Source organism: Macrobrachium rosenbergii, chromosome 37 (assembly GCF_040412425.1).
Source record: "Macrobrachium rosenbergii isolate ZJJX-2024 chromosome 37, ASM4041242v1, whole genome shotgun sequence".
Taxonomy (NCBI): Eukaryota; Metazoa; Arthropoda; class Malacostraca; order Decapoda; family Palaemonidae; genus Macrobrachium; species Macrobrachium rosenbergii.
This window is the reverse complement of record NC_089777.1, coordinates 6,745,913-6,767,678: the sequence shown is the minus strand read 5'-3', so window position 1 is coordinate 6,767,678 and position 21,766 is coordinate 6,745,913. Positions and strand designations below refer to the sequence as shown.

Here is a 21,766-nt window from a genome sequence, read left to right as displayed (position 1 = left end):
ACATAACCCAAAAATTGCTATTTTTCAGGAGAAGCATTTTAAAGTTTAATACTCTCTATACTCTCTATAGTGTAATAGTGACATGTCATGCCCTCTAGCGGTTCGTATTACAAATACAAATAAGACTTTTTTACCACAATATTAAACAAAGAACGGCCTATCTGCTAGTATCAGTAACTCAAAAAACACATTTTTTTGAGTTGTGTCACTCTTCTGGCAAATGAGCGATATATATATATATATATATATATATATATATATATATATATATATATATATATATATATATATATATATATATATATATATATATATATATATATATATATATATATATATATATATATATATATATATATATATATATATATTATATATATGTGTGTGTGTGTGCGTGTGTTCTGCAATATTTTCGTCAGTTTTGAAAAGTACCTATCTTTCAAATTCAGCGCTGCAGTTTATCAGCAAAAGTCAAACAAAATAAGAAAGACGAGTAATGAAAATGTCAGTTCGTGAGCATTATCTTCCCGGATTTCCTGCAAGAGGAGTTTCCGAAGATTCTTTTTTTATTCGGAATAATTTGAGGCGTTACCCGCCAGGCTCTGCGAAATACGTAAAATCCTAACTGCTGTTTCCGACGTGTCGCAAGTTCTTCCTCCGTGAATCACACTTTTCAAGACCTGCAAAGCTTCCAGCAGTGGACGGTAAGAAATTAATGATCGGCACTTGAGTGGAAACATCACAACAGATTGACGTCAGACGTTGGCACTGCCGCATCCGGCACCGTCTAGCAACCAACCACAGTGCCTAGCGCATGTCTCTTTACCAGTTCTACTTCGGTGCAGAATCTCGGTCCATCGCCCAAAGAAAGTTGAATTCTTGGTCCCCTTCGGCGTTGGTGTGCATTTTTAGGATCTGCACACAACGCGAAAGGATAGACATAACTCCGGAGAAAATTAAAGAACCTCTCAGTGTCTCGGATAGCCAATGTATAGGGCAGTGTCCTTGAATCATGATATAACGCCCAGCGAAGAAGTCGTTGTGTACGAAGTCAAGTCGTCCAGTAATACACAATCGCTTCGCATCACTCGAGACATTTGTTTGTGCCCTTTGACTTCTCTGAAACGGCTCCCCACGCAACAAGTGTCGCCCTCGAACCCGAACAAGCAATTCATATTGAGCTGATCGTCAAACTGGCACCTGACTTCAGAGAGAAGGATCTCGACAGAGCAAAATGGCCGAAGCGAAACTTGCTGATATTTCGCATGGACAGGTCAAGTCGGGAGATATCTACTTCAAGAACAAAAATCACGTCATAAAGGTAAGGCTCTTTTACAAGGCACAGGCCAGACGGACATCTTAATACCTAACCAACTTCAGCGGGAGAGATGTTTCATCGTTTCCCGCGCCTTGATAAAGTTTTGCTGAATACATTAATGCCACGATATAGTCAAGTAGAGTAGTCTTGAACTCACCTTATAATTACGTTTAGCGGGATATTGTATGAATTATTATTATTATTATTATTATTATTATTATTATTATTATTATTATTATTATTATTATTATTATTCAGAAGATGAACTCTAGTCACATGGAACAAGCCTACCAGGTCCACTGACTTGAAATTCAAGCTTCCAAAGAATACGGTGTTCGTTCGAAAGAAGTAACAGTAGGTAATGGAAATACAGAAAGAAGAGATCACTGTTTAAAAAAATAAACGAATAAATTAATAAATAAGTAGATAAAAATATAAGTAAACTATTAAAATACAGGGAGAATTGTACTAGGGTAGTAACGAGTTACATCTCCGCTTGAACTTTTGAAGTTCCAATTGCACGACGTCCTCAGTAAGGAGACTGTTCCACAGCCCAACGGTGTGAGGAATAAAGGACCTCTGGAACTGGGAAGTTCGACAGCGCAGTCCTCTTGTTTACACATTCATCGTCAGAGCCTCGCCCTCACTGTGAATTTCATCTCACTACTACAGGTAGACTGAACAGCCCAGGACAACTAACAGTGCTGATGGTGGCTGGTTTAGAAGACTAGCCCAAACGACCATTCGATCATGATGCGGCTACCACCTTGGGTACACATCATGAGCAGTAATGGTAGACAAAAAGTAGTTTATTAATTGTATAATGAAAAAACCAATATACACACACATACAGTATGTATATGTATATATATATATATATATATATATATATATATATATATATATATATATATATATATATATATATATATATATATATATACTGTATGTGTATATTGGTTTTTTCATTATATATATATATATATATATATATATATATATATATATATATATATATATATATATATATATATATATATATATATATATATAGGCCTATATATAAATTCGGTAACCAATTGGCTCTTAGCCAGGTAAAATAAGTCTAATCCTTCGGGCCAGCCCTAGGAGAGCTGTTAATCAGCTCAGTGGTCTGGTAAAACTAAGGTATATTTAACTCATGCAAATTCTTGCGAAACCACAGAATAAATCCTAAGTAGTCGGCTACAAAATATGAACAAAAAATTCCGTTTACCAATAAGATGCCCCATTCACTTTCTCAAATGACGTCAGAGATACCAAAGGAACGGATGAGACGGGTGATAAATTTTGATTTCTCTCTCTCTCTCTCTCTCTCTCTCTCTCTCTCTCTCTCTCTCTCTCTGTAGTCTAGCTTGTTTAAAATTGGAACGTGTTCTGTCCCCTGTCTCTAAATTCCTTCTGTTACTTCTTGGGAAATTTCTATCACTTAAAAGACGGAAAATATCACTGAAGTACATATGATACAAATTATATTAATATTTAATAAATTAGCACGTGAATAATAATAATAATAATAATAATAATAATAATAATAATAATAATAATAATAATAATAATAATAATAATAATAATAGCTTCTACTTTATTCTCAGTGCCAATGAATCGTGGTGGTATATTTCTGTTTCCGGATACTAATAGTTATGACTTGGACCATCGACGGATGGTTCCTTGTTCGTCAACTTTTCTTTAGTTGTATTTCAATAGAGATGTTTCACATTCAAGTCGATCCCTGGTCCCCTTTTCTCGCCGAGAGCAACCAAATTTGCTGGACAGCAGCACCAGAGGTTCTTTATTCCTCACACCCTTGGGATGTGGAATTGTCTCCGCGAGGATGTTATGCAATTGTAACTTCAGAAGTTCTGGCAAACATGCAATGCATTACTACCCTAATGCAATTCTCCTTGTATTTTCACAATAACTTACTTGCATTTCTGTCTGTCTGTTTATTAATTTGGTGATTTATATTTTTCTTTTTTTAATAAGCGATATCTTTTTTCTGTGTTTCTCATTACCTTCTGTTGCTTCTTTTTAATGAACACCATATTCTTTGGAAGCGTGAACTTCAAGTCAATGGTCCCTGTAGGCATGTTCCATGTGAACAGGATTCATCTTCTGAATAATAATAATAATAAAATAATAATAATAATAATAATAATAATAATAATAATAATAATAATAATAATAATAATAATAATAATAATAATAATAATAACAAAAACTAAATGCCGAAGTACCTCCAGGACTCATACTGCAGAGCGTGCTATAACAAACAGTGCACATGTATAGTGGGAAAAGTGATGGACTCCTAAGGAGGCAGGATGCAACCCGAAATCCCACACTATAAATACCACCCAGTCGAACAGGATGACTGAGATAGACAAAATAATAATAATAATAATAATAATAATAATAATAATAATAATAATAATAATAATAATAATAATAATAATCTAACCTTTTTCAGCATGAATTGAATATAAACCACGTTATTCACGTTATTCTGTGTCAATGAAACTGTCTTTAACAACAGAAAGTGAATAAGTTTACGTTATTCTCAGCACCAGTGAATGTCTTTCCCAGTAGGAACTGAATAAGAATTACGTTATTCTCAGAACCAACGAATCTACCTTTTTCAACAGGAACTCAACAAATATTACAATATTCTCAGTGCCAGTGAAACTACCTTATCAATAGGCACTGAATAGGGTTTACGTTAGTCTGTCAGTGACTTTTTCCAACAGGAACCCAATAAATAGTACGTTAGTCTGTGTCAACGACTCTTTTTCCAACAGGAACTCAATAAATAGTACGTTAGTCTGCGTCAATGACTCTTTTTCCAACAGGAACCCAATAAATAGTACGTTAGTCTGTGTCAATGACTCTTTTTCCAACAGGAACTCAATAAATAGTACGTTAGTCTGCGTCTATGACTCTTTTTCCAACAGGAACTCAATAAATAGTACGTTAGTCTGTGTCAATGACTTTTTCCAACAGGAACTCAATAAATAGTATGTTAGTCTGTGCCAATGACTCTTTTTCCAACAGGAGCTCAATAAATAGTACGTTAGTCTGTGTCAATGACTTTTTCCAACAGGAACCCAATAAATAGTACGCTAGTCTGCGTCAATGACTCTTTTTCCAACAGGAACTGAATAAATGGTACGTTAGCCTGTGTCAATGACTTTTTCCAACAGGAACTCAATAAATAGTATGTTAGTCTGTGCCAATGACTTTTTCCAACAATAACTCAATAAATAGTACGTTAGTCTGTGTCAATTACTTTTTCCAACAGGAACTCAATAAATAGTACGTTAGTCTGTGTCAATGACTTTTTCCAACAGGAACCCAATAAATAGTACGCTAGTCTGCGTCAATGACTCTTTTTCCAACAGGAACTGAACAAACAGTACGTTAGTCTGTGTCAATGACTTTTCCTAACAGGAACTCAATAAATAGTATGTTAGTCTGTGCCAATGACTCTTTTTCCAACAGGAACTCAATAAATAGTACGTTAGTCTGTGTCAATGACTTTTTCCAACAGGAACCCAATAAATAGTACGTTAGTCTGTGTCAATGCCTCTTTTTCCAACAGGGACTCAATAAATGGAACGTTAGTCTGTGTCAATGACTCTTTTTCCAACAGGGACTCAATAAATGGAACGTTAGTCTGTGTCAATGACTCTTTTTCCAACAGGAACTCAATAAAAACGTTAGTCTGTGTCAATGACTCTTTTTCCAACAGGAACTCAATAAATAGTACGTTAGTCTGTGTCAATGACTTTTCCAACAGGAACCCAATAAATAGTACGCTAGTCTGCGTCAATGACTCTTTTTCCAACAGGAACTGAATAAATGGTACGTTAGCCTGTGTCAATGACTTTTTCCAACAGGAACTCAATAAATGGAACGTTAGTCTGTGTCAATGACTCTTTTTCCAACAGGGACTCAATAAATGGAACGTTAGTCTGTGTCAATGACTCTTTTTCCAACAGGAACTCAATAAATAGTACGTTAGTCTGTGCCAATGACTCTTTTTCCAACAGGAGCTCAATAAATAGTACGTTAGTCTGTGTCAATGACTTTTTCCAACAGGAACCCAATAAATAGTACGCTAGTCTGCGTCAATGACTCTTTTTCCAACAGGAACTCAATAAATGGTACGTTAGCCTGTGTCAATGACTTTTTCCAACAGGAACTCAATAAATAGTATGTTAGTCTGTGCCAATGACTTTTTCCAACAATAACTCAATAAATAGTACGTTAGTCTGTGTCAATGACTTTTTCCAACAGGAACTCAATAAATAGTACGTTAGTCTGTGTCAATGACTTTTTCCAACAGGAACCCAATAAATAGTACGCTAGTCTACGTCAATGACTCTTTTTCCAACAGGAACTGAACAAATAGTACGTTAGTCTGTGTCAATGACTTTTCCCAACAGGAACTCAGTAAATAGTATGTTAGTCTGTGCCAATGACTCTTTTTCCAACAGGAACTCAATAAATAGTACGTTAGTCTGTGTCAATGACTTTTTCCAACATGAACTCAATAAATAGTACGTTAGTCTGTGTCAATGACTTTTTCCAACAGGAACCCAATAAATAGTACGTTAGTCTGTGTCAATGCCTCTTTTTCCAACAGGGACTCAATAAATGGAACGTTAGTCTGTGTCAATGACTCTTTTTCCAACAGGAACTCAATAAATAGTACGTTAGTCTGTGTCAATGACTTTTTCCAACATGAACTCAATAAATAGTACGTTAGTCTGTGTCAATGACTTTTTCCAACAGGAACGCAATAAATAGTACGTTAGTCTGTGTCAATGACTCTTTTTCCAACAGGAACGCAATAAATAGTACGTTAGTCTGTGTCAATGACTCTTTTTCCAGCAGGAACTGAATAAATAGTAAGTTAGTCCGTGTCAATGGCTTTTTCCAACAGGAACTGAATAAATGGTATGTTAGTCTGTGTCAATGACTTTTTCCAACAGGAACTCAATACGTAGTACGTTATTCTGTGTCAGTGACTAACTTTTTCCAACAGGAACTCAATAAATATTACGTTTTTCTGGGTACTAATGAACTGCCTCCCCCAACAGAAACTCAAGAAACACCACGCGGTCCTGTACGCCACCTCAAGCAACGGAGTCGCGCGCCTCGAGTTGTTCGACAGCAGGAAGAGCCTCGGCGCTGGGTCGTCCTATTCCTTCCTGATCCCCGGTTCCGAAATAGTCTCCGTCAAGGAGGGCTACAAGCCTACGAGTAGTTCGTCGGAGGAGCAGTTCGGTTTCGTCGTAAGTGACTCGACTCTTTCGAAAACAGGCGTTTTCATTTCCCCATTTATCCCTTTCAGTGACAAAAAAAAACCCTTAAATGCACAATTACTGGGTATTTTGTAATATACAGAACAACCTTAATCAGCAACGCGGAAGTGTACACTATGTTTGCTTATAAACAACTGCCTGGTGACCGGTCAAGGGGCGATCGACCTTTGGTATGCCTGGGTAGAAATGGTTAGGCCTACGCCACGGTCTGTACCATGGTCTAAGTCTTTCTTAGACCATGGCCTGTTCCTGCTCAGAAGAGGTCTTATTATTGGGTCGGGGTCGAGAAGACCTCCGGAATGGGGTGTACGGGGTTTCAGAAGTCTTTCCCAAGATAGAAGAGATTGAGGGTTGAACCAGCAGCAATTCTGGATTTATATAAAAAAATGTTTAGATGGCGTGGGAGTAAGGGGTCAGTAGGTGCTTTTGCTTCTAATGATGGATGTAGTGGCCCTATCCCTTGAAATGAAAAAAAATTAATAAAAACGATTGATGTATGTACCGAACGATGATGTGTGCTACAAGGATTGTAGTTGTGATAGCCTAAGAAAAATTGAAATTTCTAAAACTGACCACACAGGACACTTGAAGTAATACAAAAAAATGTAATAAAAACTTCCCGATGCTTGTACTGCCCACTGATGTATGATAGAAGAAATGTAGTTCTTCTTCTTCTTCTTTCGACCTTATTAGTCCCACGGTATAGCAGGGTCGACCGCTTGAGTCAACTTTCTCCATCTATTTTTATTCTTGGCATCTCCTTCCCCGGGTCCCACCTCACCCATATCCCTCCTCACCACATCCATCCAACCATCTGATCCGCTGACGCCCCCACACTCCTCCTCCCCATCGCTGGCATGTTCTTAACTCTCTTGATTGGTTCCACCTCCTCTCTTCTTACTACATGGCCATAGTATCTCAAACGAGCTTCCCTAGTCTTCTTTACAGTACATATGCTAAACATTCTTCTTATATCTTGACTCTCCCTCCTTTCCAGTAGTGATAGAAGAAATGTAGTTGCTATAGCCTAATTAAAATAAATAAATAAATAAAGTTTCTAAAACTGACCAAACAGGACACTATTGTTTTAAGAGTTTTATTTCCAATGTGCTGAAATATTTCAGATCTCGACGAAGGAGACCCAACACCAGTTTTATGCTCTGAACAAGGAGGATCAAATTGACTGGATACAGGTAAGTTAATCAGAAGAAGTAAAGAATTCGGTTTTCACTTAACTAAGTAAACATATAAGCAGCAATGGGATATAGTATATCAAAATTACGGTGACTACTTTTCATTTATTTTATTCGCCATCACTTTTCTTCTACTTTGCTGAACACTTCTCGGGTTCACGTGAGAAATGAGAGATCTGAAATTTTCTTTTGAGGTCATTGAATACAATGGATTACGACACCATTCCTTGCGTTAAATCATTATTTTCTGCCTTCAGATTTTCAGAATCTACTCATACATAGTAAGTGACGCATGCAGATATGCTTAGCTATTAAAAGTTCTTTATATATATATATATATATATATATATATATATATATATATATATATATATATATATATATATATTTATATATACTTTTTTTTTTTCTCTACAAACAGAAGTTTAGAAACACCCTATTCTCTCCGTCGAGTTCTCAGCCACAGAAAACGACCGTGATTTTGGAGAACGACGTCTATGAATCAGCGGACTGTTGTAAGTAAACAGTTTTCGTTATTATTATTATTATTATTATTATTATTATTATTATTATTATTATTATTATTATTATTATTATTATTATTATTATTCAGGGGCCACTGACTTGAAATTCAAGCTTCCAAAGAATATGGTGTTCAGTCACATAAAAACTGCATTTAAAATTAAAAAGATAGCAGAGCTAATGACCTGAAAATACAACTTGATTTTTTGAGAGGCAGCGTTTGCGAGTGTTCTCGTGTTCCGTCAAATCTTGTGTGAAACTGTGTAAGTGAATGTTCATTAGAAATAAGGCAAAGGTATAATGTCACCACTGTAAATAGCTTTGATTATGGCATAGAATAGAATATAGAATTTGGTCTAAAGGCCAAGAGCTGGGACCAGTGAGGTCATTCAGCGTTGAAAGGGAAAATGACGGTAAAAAGTTTTGAAAGGTGTAACAGGAGGAAACTTCGCAGTTGTGATAATTGTCAGGAGAGGGAGGAAAGTAAGATAGAAGAAAGATAATATGAACAGAGGTACAGTAAAAGAAATGAAAGAGGTTGCAGCTAGGGGCCGAAGGGACGCTGCAAAGATCATTAAGTAACGCCTACAGTGCACCGCATGGTGTGTGCTAACCCTCTTGGGTCACGCATGTTTTCGAGTTGACTTCATCTATCAACTCAGAGCCTGAGAATTTATATGAGCGGAAAAAATACATCAGCCTTTATTTATTTTTCGGTCTATTCTCTCATCAGATGTTTCAGAGCACTGCTAATTCCTGTTCATCACAGTTACTAAAGCTTTATCCTGACCTTATCTGCCCTTGTTTTGAATACTGCCCTCAAGTTTGGGATGTGACCCTCCTTTATCTCTCTTCTGCACTGAAACAAAGACAGTTCGTTCAATCATTTAACCCAACCTTACTGCTTCAACTAAGTCTCGTTTGCCTATCCCCTAAGAAGTGTCCTCATTACCTTTTAGTTATTACTTGTCATGCACACGCACATAATTATACACACACACACACACACACACACACACACACACACACACACACACACACACATATATATATATATATATATATATATATATATATATATATATATAATATATATATATAGATTCAGAGAAAAACTTGAACGATTAAACCAGCTTCATCTCAAAAGCAAATGTGACCCTAAGTGCTATATATATACATATATATATATATATATATATATACACATATATGAATGTCGTTTACTGTAATGCAACAATATAATATGAGGATAAAAAGGCCCATGGAACACTGTATGACCGTTGCAACCATATATTTCGAGCACTTTCTTCTGTGCCCCTGTTAACTGGTAGGAAGTGCTCGAAACATGTGGTTGAAACGTTCATACAGTGTTTTGGTGAAAATTTGCTTTTGAAATGAAGCTGGTTTAATCGTTCAAGTTTTTCTCCTAAATCTCTCATTCTCTCTCTCTCTCTCACTCACCTCTCTCTCTCTCCGTAGTCTTGAGGGAGTTCCTGGTGACAGCCGGAGCCATAGTCCGCCAAAAGTTCGGGGTGGACGGAGAAGTCCGCCTTCACGTGGAGAGCGGATTCATCACTCTCATCTCGTTAGAGGGGAACCGTATCGGCAGGTGGGCGGTGGAGCACCTTCGGCGCTTCGGTTACACAGACAGCAATTTCCACCTGGAGGCGGGACGAAAGAGCGACCACGGCGAAGGGTGCTTCACCTTCCTAACCAGCCAGGTAAGGACACGATTCTTGCTGAAATCAGCAGGTTAGGCCTATAAGGACACGATTCTTGCTGAAATCAGCAGGTTAGGCCTAGAAGGACACGATTCTTGCTGAAATCAGCAGGTTAGGCCTATAAGGACACGATTCTTGCTGAAATCAGCAGGTTAGGCGAGGTCAGACCTGTAAAGACACGATTCTTGCTAAAATCAGCAGGTTAGGGCAAGGTTATAGGCCTCTTTCAAAGCGGACGTTCATTTATGACTCCCGGACACTTAATCAAATCAGTATATCAAAGTCCACACAATCTGTCCCGTTCTACAACATTCATTCCGCATTAGTGTTTTTTTTTTATTTTCTTTTTTAATTTTAATTTCGAATTTCAGGGAAAACAGATTCATAGCCTCGTGAATATGCAGAAGTCTTTCGTCAAGGGGAAAGTTGGTAAACAACCTTTGTCTCCCGGACTCAAGGCGGCCATCGTCGATGAATGTGAAATGCCGCTGACCACGGGAGGCCACGTTTATGAAGAAGTTTCCGTCAACAATATTACGGTAAAAAAGTTATTTTGAAGTTTAGGTAGGAATGCTATCAGATAACATTTAGCAAATATGTTTTCTAGACCTACGGACGCAAAATTGTCTGAGTTTCGAAGGAAAAGGAAGGAAGAAGGGAGTAATCCTGTAAGTGCTTAAAAAACGAGAGTTCTTGCAGTACAGCATATTCTCAATACCTTTCAGAACCCGAGGTCGCCTCCTGCGAAGCCAGCTCGGGCCCACCAGGCAAGAGGAAGGCTTCCTACCAGTGGAAAGCTCGGCGAAGAAGGGCCGACGTTGGACTCGCTACCAAAAGTGAAATCACAGTCCACAAAAGCAGCGGTGCAACATTTGCCCGATAGTCCGAACCACTTAACTCCCAAACAGTCTGTATATTACGAGACCGTCGAATATAAGGATGCATGGAAGACCTATGGCAGGGAAACGGAACCGACTTACGAAAATTTGATTGCCGGTAAGTTTATAAATATTTAACATTTCCGTCTAGACAAGCAACATCATATAGTATTTACATCTTAGTAACTGCAGGGGTAAGCTGTTTGTATAATGAATTGGCGCTCTCTCTAAGATCCCGTGCTGGCACAAGGCCACCTTAATCTTAACTATTTTGTCAGTACTTGTAGATGTACGTTTATCATTATTATCTGTTTGCATACGATTGTTTATTTTCTCACTCGTCCAACTTACTCTATGTTATGCTTGATTTCATATTTCCTTGCTTACTAATTTATTCTTTACCTATGATATCAAGAAATCAAGATAATTGTAGAAAGGGGAAATACCTCCAAACATACCGTGGCTAAAGAAATATAAAAATAAGTTTACAAAGAAGGCTCGTATAGATGACAGACGGGGACTACAAAGGAAAAATATGTACCCGGAAAACAACACAATTAAAGGATTAGCAGACGTACCAAAACAGGGTTAATATTTAAGAGATTTTACAAAGGATTAGGTTCAACGGCTCAAAAAGCAGGGACAGGACAATTGAAAGATTGTACAAGGAAGGTGACTGACCGCCATAAAATGTTATATAAAAATTTACAACTCAGTGAATTATAACAATTTTTACAGGGTGAACATTTAAAAAAATTTATATTAAACATACGAATGCATTATATATATATATATATATATATATATATATATATATATATATATATATATATATATATATATATAGTATATATGTATATATATATATATATATATATATATATATATATATATATATATATATATATATATATGTATATATATATGTATGTATGTATGTGTGTATATATATATATATATATATATATATATATATATATATATATATATGAATGTCTTTTCCTGTAATACTACAGTGTAATATGAATATAAGAAGGCCCATAAAGCACTATTTAAACACCTTTATGTTTTTGTATATATACCATTGTAACTTTCCACCTGTCCATATTCTACCAATGAACAGGGGCACAGAAGCTAGTGCCCGAAATATATGGTTTCAACGTTTAAATAGTGTTTTATGGGCCTTCTTATATTCATATATATATATATATATATATATATATATATATATATATATATATATATATATATATATATACAAGGTAACTAATTTTTAATTAAGTCGGTGATTTTATCTTTTAGGTCATTCTTGAAAATTTTACTTAAACAGGGGTCCAAATAATACATGCCAGGGCTAAGATTAATATCCGAACTGGAAGTAAGCTGTATAATAACAGATTCTAAATGATTTCGAGAAGAGAAATAGTTTGGTCTGGCAATCACTGAACTTTCAGTCCAGTTTATCCTGTGAGAGTTTTCACTTAAATGAATAGATATAGCATTGGATGTCTGTCCAGTTTTGACAAAATATTTATGCTGTTTAATCCGTACATCTAAATCCTTGCTGGATTAGCCTATGTAAAAAGTGGAACAGTCCAAACATGAAATTTCATATATTAAGTCCAAACATGGAATTTTATATATTATGTTGTTGTTTTCCTTAGGGCTATTTTTTATTAACATTCCTTTTAGTGTTATTATAGGAAAAACATAAAATCATTGTTAAAATCTTTTAATGTCAACCTCGTTTTTTCCTATAATAAGACATTAAAAGGAATGTTAATAAAAAAATAGCCATAAGGAAAACAACAACATAATAGCATGAGTCGAAAGGCCTTGCAGCACTCCACTGTTTCTCTTTCCTTCGTGGATTTTGTTATATATTCACATACACATTTACGCAAGTGAAGTTATTCACAGTGACGAACGATGTATCTGAGCATCTAAAAGCATTTCTTCAGCTACTCATGATTTCTGGTTTATAGTCACCAGGCCACTACAACTGATGAATGTAATTTCTATGCATTTCTTTTCAGAAGAGAGTGGGGAATATGATAAGCTGCAGTATTATAACAAAGTGTCCGAGGTGAGTAGAGATGTTTACTCAGTTCTCCGCTTGTTGCTAGGAGAGCATTTACTTCCTCATTCATTTTGCTTTCCTCTTCTTTGAAAAACAAACTGGAGAAGGACTTGTCTAAGTCAACTGCATTTCCCTCTCAGTATCTCTTCTGCATGTGGTATCTTTTCTCGCTGTTCCGCCATTTGATTCCTAATATTCTTCTCAAAGCTTTTTTTATAATCGAAAATATGTATGTATATATATATATAATTATATATATAATATATGTGTGTGTTTGTGTATAAATGCGTGTGTATTTGCGCCATATATTCACTAACAGACTACATTTATAAAATAACAGTAAGAGAGAGAGAGAGAGAGAGAGAGAGAGAGAGAGAGAGTTTATGAAAAAATTATTCTCTTGAATAAAGAAGTTGAAGAGAAGTATCTGTATATCGTTCTTAATGAACGTACCACATTCAGAACCAACACAAGCTTTTTAAATCCTGTTATAATTATATCTGTTGTATATCTTTATCGCGCCTGCAGTCAGCATTATATTCGCAGCAAAATTAAACACTACTGAGGTACAATCTAACTTTTCCTTTCCGTCCTGACCCGCAGCAGAGGGGTGCGTCTAGCAAAACTCCAGATCAGGACAAACCAGACCAGAAAAATACTGTCGTCAACGAGAGCACTCGAAGCGAACCGATTTACGCCGAGGTTTATAAGCCGAAGAAGAAGAGCAAAAATCCCACGAACCCAGCTCCCGCCGAGAGGGACGAAGGTACCAGCGAACAGAATTACGCCACAGTTTGCAAGCAAAATAAAAGCGAGAAGCAATAGAGATGATGCAGACAGTGATGGCGAGTCCAACGAACCGAAAAATACTACTGTACAGTCGTTTGAATTAGCTACACTTTGCAACAGGCAAATAGAGTAGCCAGGAATTTTGTGTGTATAGGGGGACCAAATAGTCAGATCTGATCTGCAGAAGGGATTTGATGCAGGGTTCTGAAGGTGCTTGAATAATTAGACAGCAATATGAATAACATTAATATGATGGCATTATACAATAAATATAATTAATACTGTAGTTAGTGCGTAATTAAATATGATAATGTGATGATGTGTTTTAGAGGTTTCAGATTCTTCTAATCTCAACCAGGAATTAAACAATGTAATTGAAGTCAACGCATATGTAATTGTCAGAAAGATTATGCAAAACAATAAACAAGAAATTTAAAGAAAACATTGATTAAATATTTGAGATCATTACACTTCATTACACTTGACGAGAACAGCTGATTTAAGACAAGAGTGTCAGTAAGTCTAAAATATTATGTTCCCGTAGGGGGGTTAGTGCCGTCAGTGCACCTCATGCGGTGCAATTTGGGCGTTGCTTAGGGTCTTCGCAGTATCCCTTCGGCCCCTAGCTGCAACTGTTTTCATTCCTTTTACTGTACCTCCGTTCTTATTCTCTTTCTTCAATTTTACTGTCCACCCTCTCCTAATAATTGATTCATAGTACACCTACGAGGTTTTCTTCCTGTTACACCTTCAAACTTTTACTGAAAATTTCCGTTTCAGGCTAAACGGCCTTAGTTGCCCCAGTGCTTGGCACGCATGCCTAAAATCTATAAATCAATCAGTCAATTAAAATACTATGTATAGCCTACAATATTTTTATTACAACATTGAGACCATGTGTAACACATTATACATCAAGCAAGAAATTAAGACTTTTTTTTAAAGGAATTACCTTGTGTGTCATACATGTTCCACAAAATTTTCAGTGTTCATGGTAAAATGGGTGTCATGATATAATCAAATGTGATCTTCATGTTTCTATTTTTTAAATGAATAAACGAGTAAAAGCTTAAAAATGTAGTTTTCTTTACTGAAATTAACACTTTCGGTATGCAATGTAACTGTTTCAGAAACGAAGTACGATAGATTTTAGTTTCTCAAGAATCCTATAGTCGTTCTAAAATTCTGTGTGTGGTGTCAAAATGCCTCAATGCTATAAGTATACCTTAGTTTAACCAGACCACTGAGCTGGTTAACAGCTCTCCTAGGGCTGGCCCGAAGGATTAGACTTATTTTTACGTGGCTAAGAACCAACTGGTTACCTAGCAACGGGACCTACAGCTTATTGTGGAATCCGAACCACATTATAGCGAGAAATGAACTTCTGTCACCAGAAACAAATTCCTCTTGTTCTTCACTGGCCGGTCGGAGATTCGAACTCGCGACCAACAGAGTGGTAGCTGAGAACGGAACCCGCTCACCCAGGGAGGAAGTATTGATTCTTCTTTCTTAAAAATAAATACCACCAATGTGAACAGAAGTTCCAAATAATTCTTTGGTAACAAATCATAACTCCAGACGCCAGCTCCACTTACCTTTAAAAAAATACTTAGACATTATTTCAGTTATATTGTTGTTACTGCAGAATTATTTGAAATCTTCAAAATGGCGGCTTTATAAAAACTTATCATCTCTTATCTCTCTTGTTTCCGTTTTCACCCTGAGGCCTTTGACTTGAGGGAGAGGACATCTCATCTACTGAGTGGCACTCTCTTTCTCAGCAGTTTATTATTAACATCTGAATTTTGAATGTGTCTTTACTTTTTCAACTTCAAGAAGGACAGAATGAAAAGGAGGAAATAAAAGGGAAAAAAAAACTTATCTGATCTACCCGACTTACCTCTACTAGACTGTTTTATTCTGTGTTTCCGCGGATTTATCAGAAATACCAACAAACTCATCTTTTACTGGGTACGTTTGAACTCTTTAAGTCCACATCAGGCGTGCGTTATCTAAACTAAGCCAACCTGGCAGAAGAAGAAGAAGAGAACAAAACAGGGAGCCGTTGCAAAGCTTGTCCCCCTACTACTACTTTTACCAATAAAACTCGTCTGTATTTTCAGCAACGTTGAACCTACCAAGATTTGACAGATGTTACCCGATTAATTAGGCATGTGAGTGAAATCGCCAATTTCAAAGGTAAGAAAGGCAACTATGTCTTTGTCCTTTTAACGATGAGTATCCTGGTTTTCCGCAGAAGAGAATCTACTTAGGACTTATCATAGGTTAACCTAGGCTACTTATATGTTTTACTCTAAACCTAGTCTAGTAGTATATCAGCGTAGCCTACTAGTCTGGCGTAGATTGCGTGAATTTGCGTAACTATATTTATTTTCGGCTGGTTATCATGTGTTTTATGCACTCCAAATCATTTTTTCCTGAAGGGGTTGGTCCACCTCAGACGGTGCACTGTAGCCCAAGCCTTACAGTTCTTTGCAGCCTCCCTTCTGCCCCTAGGCTGGCAGGTGCAGTCTCGTTCATTCCTGTGCGATATCCTACATGCTTTCATGCCCTCTTTCTTCCATCTCACTTTCCATCCTTTCCTGACAGTTGTTTCATAATGCAACTGGGAGGCTTTCCTCTTGTTACACCTTTCAAACCTTTTTACTCTGCGTTTCCCTTTCAGTGCTGAATGACCTCATAGGTCCCAGTGCTTGGCCTTTAGCCTAAAGTTTTATTCCATTTCAATTCTAACCACTCCTATCGCAGCTGCTTCCATGAATGCTGTGTTTGGCCCAAGGACCATAAGCACACACATAAATGTGAGATGCTAATAATATCTCAATAACAGTAAATTTTATGGTATTATTTTACTTTTAAAGCATTATTGCATTTTGGATTTGAAAATGTTTTCTTATGTTTTAATGTATGCTTTGAATGTTTCTGACGTTTGTTTTGTTAGCAAATTAATATCTTCAGAGATATTGGACCCCTCCCTAATATCCTACGATTTGGGAGACCACAGTGGGAAAGTGAGGTTTTTGGGTTTGGAAAAAATCAAACCAAATGAAATTTGGGGACAGCAGACTCACTGATAGTTCTCATTAAGATCAAGGTATGATAATGGAATGTTTACAAACTAATATCATTTGCTAGGGTAAGGTCCAGGTACCCTAGGTTAGGTAAGGATAGGTGTAATAGTAGTTGGGCATTTCATTTGCTAATAGATTGAGCTTCAGAAATGGTCAGAGCTTGCATTAAGATATGGGAAAATGATACTTTCAGATCTAAAATGCAATAATGGTTCAAAGTAAGATTTTACCAATTTGCTGTAGATTTTAATAAGATTTTTGCATTAAGCTTATTAAGGAGACTTGAGAGCGCAGCATAAAAACTTCAATATCGAGTTGTTGTATTAAAGCAAAACAATGTCCATTAAGCTATAGTTGGTGTGAACCACATATTTTTGTGGATTTCCGTCCCCTGTGTGTCCAGCAGTTATAGTGGACCCAGCAATGGAAAACCGGGTATTTTTGGGTTGGGGAACACTAAAACCAAGAGCTTTGCATCATTCAGAAAGGTAGGAAATGCATATACCACAAAATAATTAGTTTAAATGATACATAGCCTAGTTCATGCTATCAACAGTAGCTTAACAGTTAACTGGTGGGAGGTAAAACTGCAGAAGAGTTGTTTGCATTGGATGTATTTCCACTGGTCACGCCTTGCTTCAAAGCAACTCTAAGATACTTCAAATTGGATGTATCCTAAGCTAATCTTCCCTTAACCTAACCTATTCTAAAGCACTGTGGGTGTATCCTAACCTTATCTTCCCTTAACCTAACCTATTCTAGGGCATTGCACCAAAACCTGTTTGGGAAGGCTTTGTGTCCCTGGGCCTCCCCAGCACTGCATCGTACATAGCTGAACTTGTGCACGACTATTCCGCATTATTACCCTGCTGAGTCCTTACCTGACCAAAAGGATGAAGACCAACTTACTTGACGTAGAGTGCGACCTGGAGTGCCATAAATCAAGCTAGTTAAATACTGAAATTCGTCTCAACCTAATCTTGCACACTGGGTTATAATATGGGGGCACCCCCCCCTCCTTAGGTTGGTATGACCACAGCTAGCAGTCACTTGTTGCTTCTTGTCTTATTCCCAATCCCGGCAATTCACTCTTGCAGCTGAAATTGTTTTGTGGAGGAGTGTCATTTGTCAGTTGCAACACTTCGTACATAAAACAGCCATTGTTAAACAGAAGAAATGGTTGTGAAAACTGGGAGGAGTCAGAAAAACATCCATCCAGGTGCTCTCTGAAGCTGAAATTTGACATTGAATTTGTAATAGTCCTGAAAATGTGAAGAAATGACGTAAATCTGAAGAGTACTGCATAAGCTTGGACTTGTGACACATCAGGGTATTAGGGCTTGGTGCTGAAGATTAGGAGTGGTTTTCCATGATCAATGCCTATGTTTGTACCTATGATTCAAAATAAAGACTATGAATGTTGTCTATGAATATTACAACACAGTGTTGCAAAACATTTTTGCACAACATTGTTTTAGAATGTTGGATAGATACAAAAAATGCTTCATATAACTGATACGCTATTTCTCAGTTTGGCCACTTCTATACATAAAAAAGAAGTTATAGACATCATTCTGGGTGAGGAAGTCATAACTTGTGGTTTGAATGCTAATTTTAATCCCTTTACAATTTAAGAGAATATTTTTATTTTTGTAAGCCAAGAGTTCAGTTGCTTTATATATTTTTTTACATTGTGTGATTTAGAATTGGATAAATGGGACTTTGTTGATCTTAGTGACATTTATTTTCATTTATTTCGTTCCCATCTTAACAAAATGATTATTTAAGGATTACTTTGACTAGGTTGTTTATGATTTTATTAAAGATAAAGCATATTGACTGAAGTTGGAATGGCTGATACAACATTTGTGCCTTTATGGCCGAGTGATTAAAGGCAGTTCATGCCTCTATCAATTAGAATATTCTTCATCTACTTCTTTGACAAAACTCTTGAATCCTTAAGTTTTGTTGACAAAACATAGTCACATCATTCTGTTATTTCTGTTATTGCTGCACTGTATAATAAAAATTTATTAGTTTTGCTGTCTTGAATTACTGTACAGTTTATACTGCGTTTCTTAGTAGAGAACTGCTGACTTCTATGTTTAAAGGGGCCTTTGAACTTGCAGTAAAGTTCTGCATCTTAATCTGCAATGTACTTAATATAATTTGTAGCATATTGTACAGTACATCTTGTGTAGCAAGAAAATGCCCTCAGTTTAACCAAGGTATAAACTAAATTTAACAAGGTGAGTGAACAAAGGAACTTTAGTTATAAACATATTTGAAATATCAGATTTGAATATAGAATATATATATGGAGGTGCAGTACCCCATATCCTTGTCCACAACAATATATTTTTTTTTTTTTTGTTTATTTGTCATATTTTCCTTCAGTCTTTTAAATGGAATGTTGTCAGTACGTACAGAATTTGTTATTGATCATTTTGTGTATGACTATAGTGGTATGATCAAAATATTAACTTATTCAAACAAATGAGACTGGTACATGCAGTGGGTATTTAACTCCTAGATGAAGTGCTGTTTGCTTGTTTTAGTGATTAAATCTTTCTCATTTAAAATTAGATATTTGAATGAATGTGTATTTATTGCTTAAATAATGTCTTATGAAATCATTTCAAGAAAGGACTTATTTTTCATGGAATTACTTTTTTTTTCAGGTTGGCTGCAGAAGCTCAGAGGGAGAAGAAATGTTGACTTTCGTCCAATGAGCCTATTTTAATTATTTAGAGATGATGACTAAGATAAGATGAATTTGTTATGGTACATACCCTGATTTGAACATGAAGGGTATCTATTAAGTGCATATGTCAATGTTGTTCTTTAGTAGATACAATATTGTGCTTGAAAAAATATTGTAACAGCGAACTTAAAAGTACCCGGTACTAACACTATGTTTTAGCGCATTAAAGGTGAATTATTCTTACAATTATTGATGAGTATAATTCTTAAGGTAATTATATTTAGTATTGAGATATTTATTTATACTTGACTGTTTGTATTACATTATGGCAAAGGATGTCGAAATAACTTTTATGAAACATGTATTATTGTCTGTATACAATGTGTACTTTCTTACTGTTCATTAATTGAAATTTTTATCATAAAATGGAAGGAGTTGAGACTGTTTACATAAAGAAGGAGACAGAAGAGGAGGAGGAAGGCTTTGGTGAACCTGACGTGGTTACAGAGGAGCTGTTAATTAAACCAGTGGTGTTGTTCAGTACTGAAAAGTTCATGTGTGAGGTTTGTGGAAAAGGATTTCCATATAAATCTGGTCTGCATCACCACATGGCTGTGCATACGTGTGAGAAAACTCACATATGTGAAGAGTGTGGCAAAGCATTTTCAAAGAAGTCCAATCTTATACAGCATATGGCCATTCATACTGGGGAGAAGAATTACAGTTGCACCATCTGCGCAAAACCCTTCTCTCAGAAGTCTCACTTGGTGAGACACATGATTGTGCATACAAGAGAGAGAAAGTTTGAGTGTGAGCTGTGTGGACGTGGCTTTTCCCTCAAGTCAAGTTTAGTTAGGCATAAGGTCATACATAGTGGCCAGAAAAACTTTAGCTGTATTGTGTGTGGTAAAGAATTCTATCAAAAACCACATTTGAGCAGGCATATGGTGATTCATACAGGAGAGAAAAATTACAAGTGTGAATTGTGTGGGAAGCAGTTTTCTCAGAAATCACATTTGACGGAACATAACGTTGTACATACCAAGGAAAAGAATTACGTCTGCCCTGTTTGTGGTAGGCAGTTTGGCCATAGAGGAGAGGTAACAAGACACTTAGGCATTCACTCACGGGACAGGCATTCATTTACGTGTAATCAGTGTGGAAAAGTATTTAAATGTAAGTCTAGCCTGGCCAAGCACATAGAGCATCACCAGACTAGTGAGCTAGAGGAGAATACTGAAAGGGAATATGATTCAGACAGTATTCATTCTTCATCTAAAGAGGGTTTTATGTCGTTGCTTAAAGATGAGAATCAGGGTGAATCTTTGTTATCGAGGAAAAATGACTTTAATAATTTTCCCCGTGTGCTTAAATCAAGTCCACCTAGAAGTGAAGCACTTAATCTTGTAAAAAGAGAAGCAGATATTGACTGTTCTTGAAAAAAAAAAACAATGCGCAGTTTGACTGCTTGTTATAAATTATTTGAGATCATCGAGTGACATTTCTAGACTGGCGATGATTACCTGTGAGATTTGTTCATGAAATCCAAGTGAGGCAAAATAAAGAAAATGAACAGCCAAGTAGGAAGAAGCTGAAGGTAATTGATGAAAGTAAAAGAACCATCAGTGCCATATACACTGTCATGCAAGGCATAATTTAGTGGTATGCCCCTACCGGGTTACTTCTTGACTGCTCACCATTAATCCCATTCAACTTTTGTCAGTAGATTTGATGTCAGCAATGCATTTTTCTCTCTAATAAAGAATTGTGTATTATCAAGGTGATTTTTATGTGTTTGTGTTGTGTTAATGGATATGCAGTAGTAGCATAGTGCCGTACATATAGTTTTTTATTTTCATGTGTTTTGCCTCTCTGTGAAATACAGTACATCATGCTTAGTACATTTGTAATTTTATTTTTATAATTGTTATCCTGCTCTGCATTGCATAGGTGTTATTATAGTCAGTACCTAAATAATATAGGTATTATTTGAGGCATGGTCCTTATACTTCATGTACCTTTGCTGGAAGAGACCTTGCCATCATTTTAATTATTTTTATTGATGTATTCCTTAACTTGAGGGTACATTGATGGGATACTTTTGAA

At 36.3% G+C, this 21,766-nt stretch overlaps 2 protein-coding genes across 2 annotated transcripts; both read left to right on the top strand.

Moving 5' to 3' along the window:
* Positions 1–553: 553 nt before the first annotated feature.
* Positions 554–14,940, top strand: LOC136825287 (docking protein 1-like). Its single transcript, XM_067081378.1, has 9 exons — positions 554–1,321; positions 6,457–6,651; positions 7,806–7,874; positions 8,296–8,389; positions 9,876–10,117; positions 10,489–10,656; positions 10,843–11,113; positions 13,032–13,081; positions 13,679–14,940. Exons 1-9 carry the CDS (start codon positions 1,235–1,237, stop codon positions 13,898–13,900), a joined length of 1,398 nt encoding a protein of 465 aa, XP_066937479.1. The 5' UTR covers positions 554–1,234; the 3' UTR covers positions 13,901–14,940.
* Positions 14,941–15,595: 655 nt separating this feature from the next.
* On the top strand, positions 15,596–21,561 carry LOC136825286 (zinc finger protein OZF-like). Its single transcript, XM_067081377.1, has 2 exons — positions 15,596–16,063; positions 19,638–21,561. Exon 2 carries the CDS (start codon positions 20,086–20,088, stop codon positions 21,097–21,099), a length of 1,014 nt encoding a protein of 337 aa, XP_066937478.1. The 5' UTR covers positions 15,596–16,063; positions 19,638–20,085; the 3' UTR covers positions 21,100–21,561.
* The last annotated feature ends 205 nt before the right edge of the window (positions 21,562–21,766 follow it).

Coding starts and splice junctions, on each gene's coding strand:
- LOC136825287 (XM_067081378.1), top strand. CDS start 1,235: ATGGCCGAAGCGAAACTTGCTGATATTTCGCATGGACAGGTCAAGTCG. Junction 1,322..6,456: donor ACAAAAATCACGTCATAAAG/GTAAGGCTCTTT, acceptor CTCCCCCAACAG/AAACTCAAGAAACACCACGC. Junction 7,875..8,295: donor ATCAAATTGACTGGATACAG/GTAAGTTAATCA, acceptor CTCTACAAACAG/AAGTTTAGAAACACCCTATT.
- LOC136825286 (XM_067081377.1), top strand. CDS start 20,086: ATGGAAGGAGTTGAGACTGTTTACATAAAGAAGGAGACAGAAGAGGAG.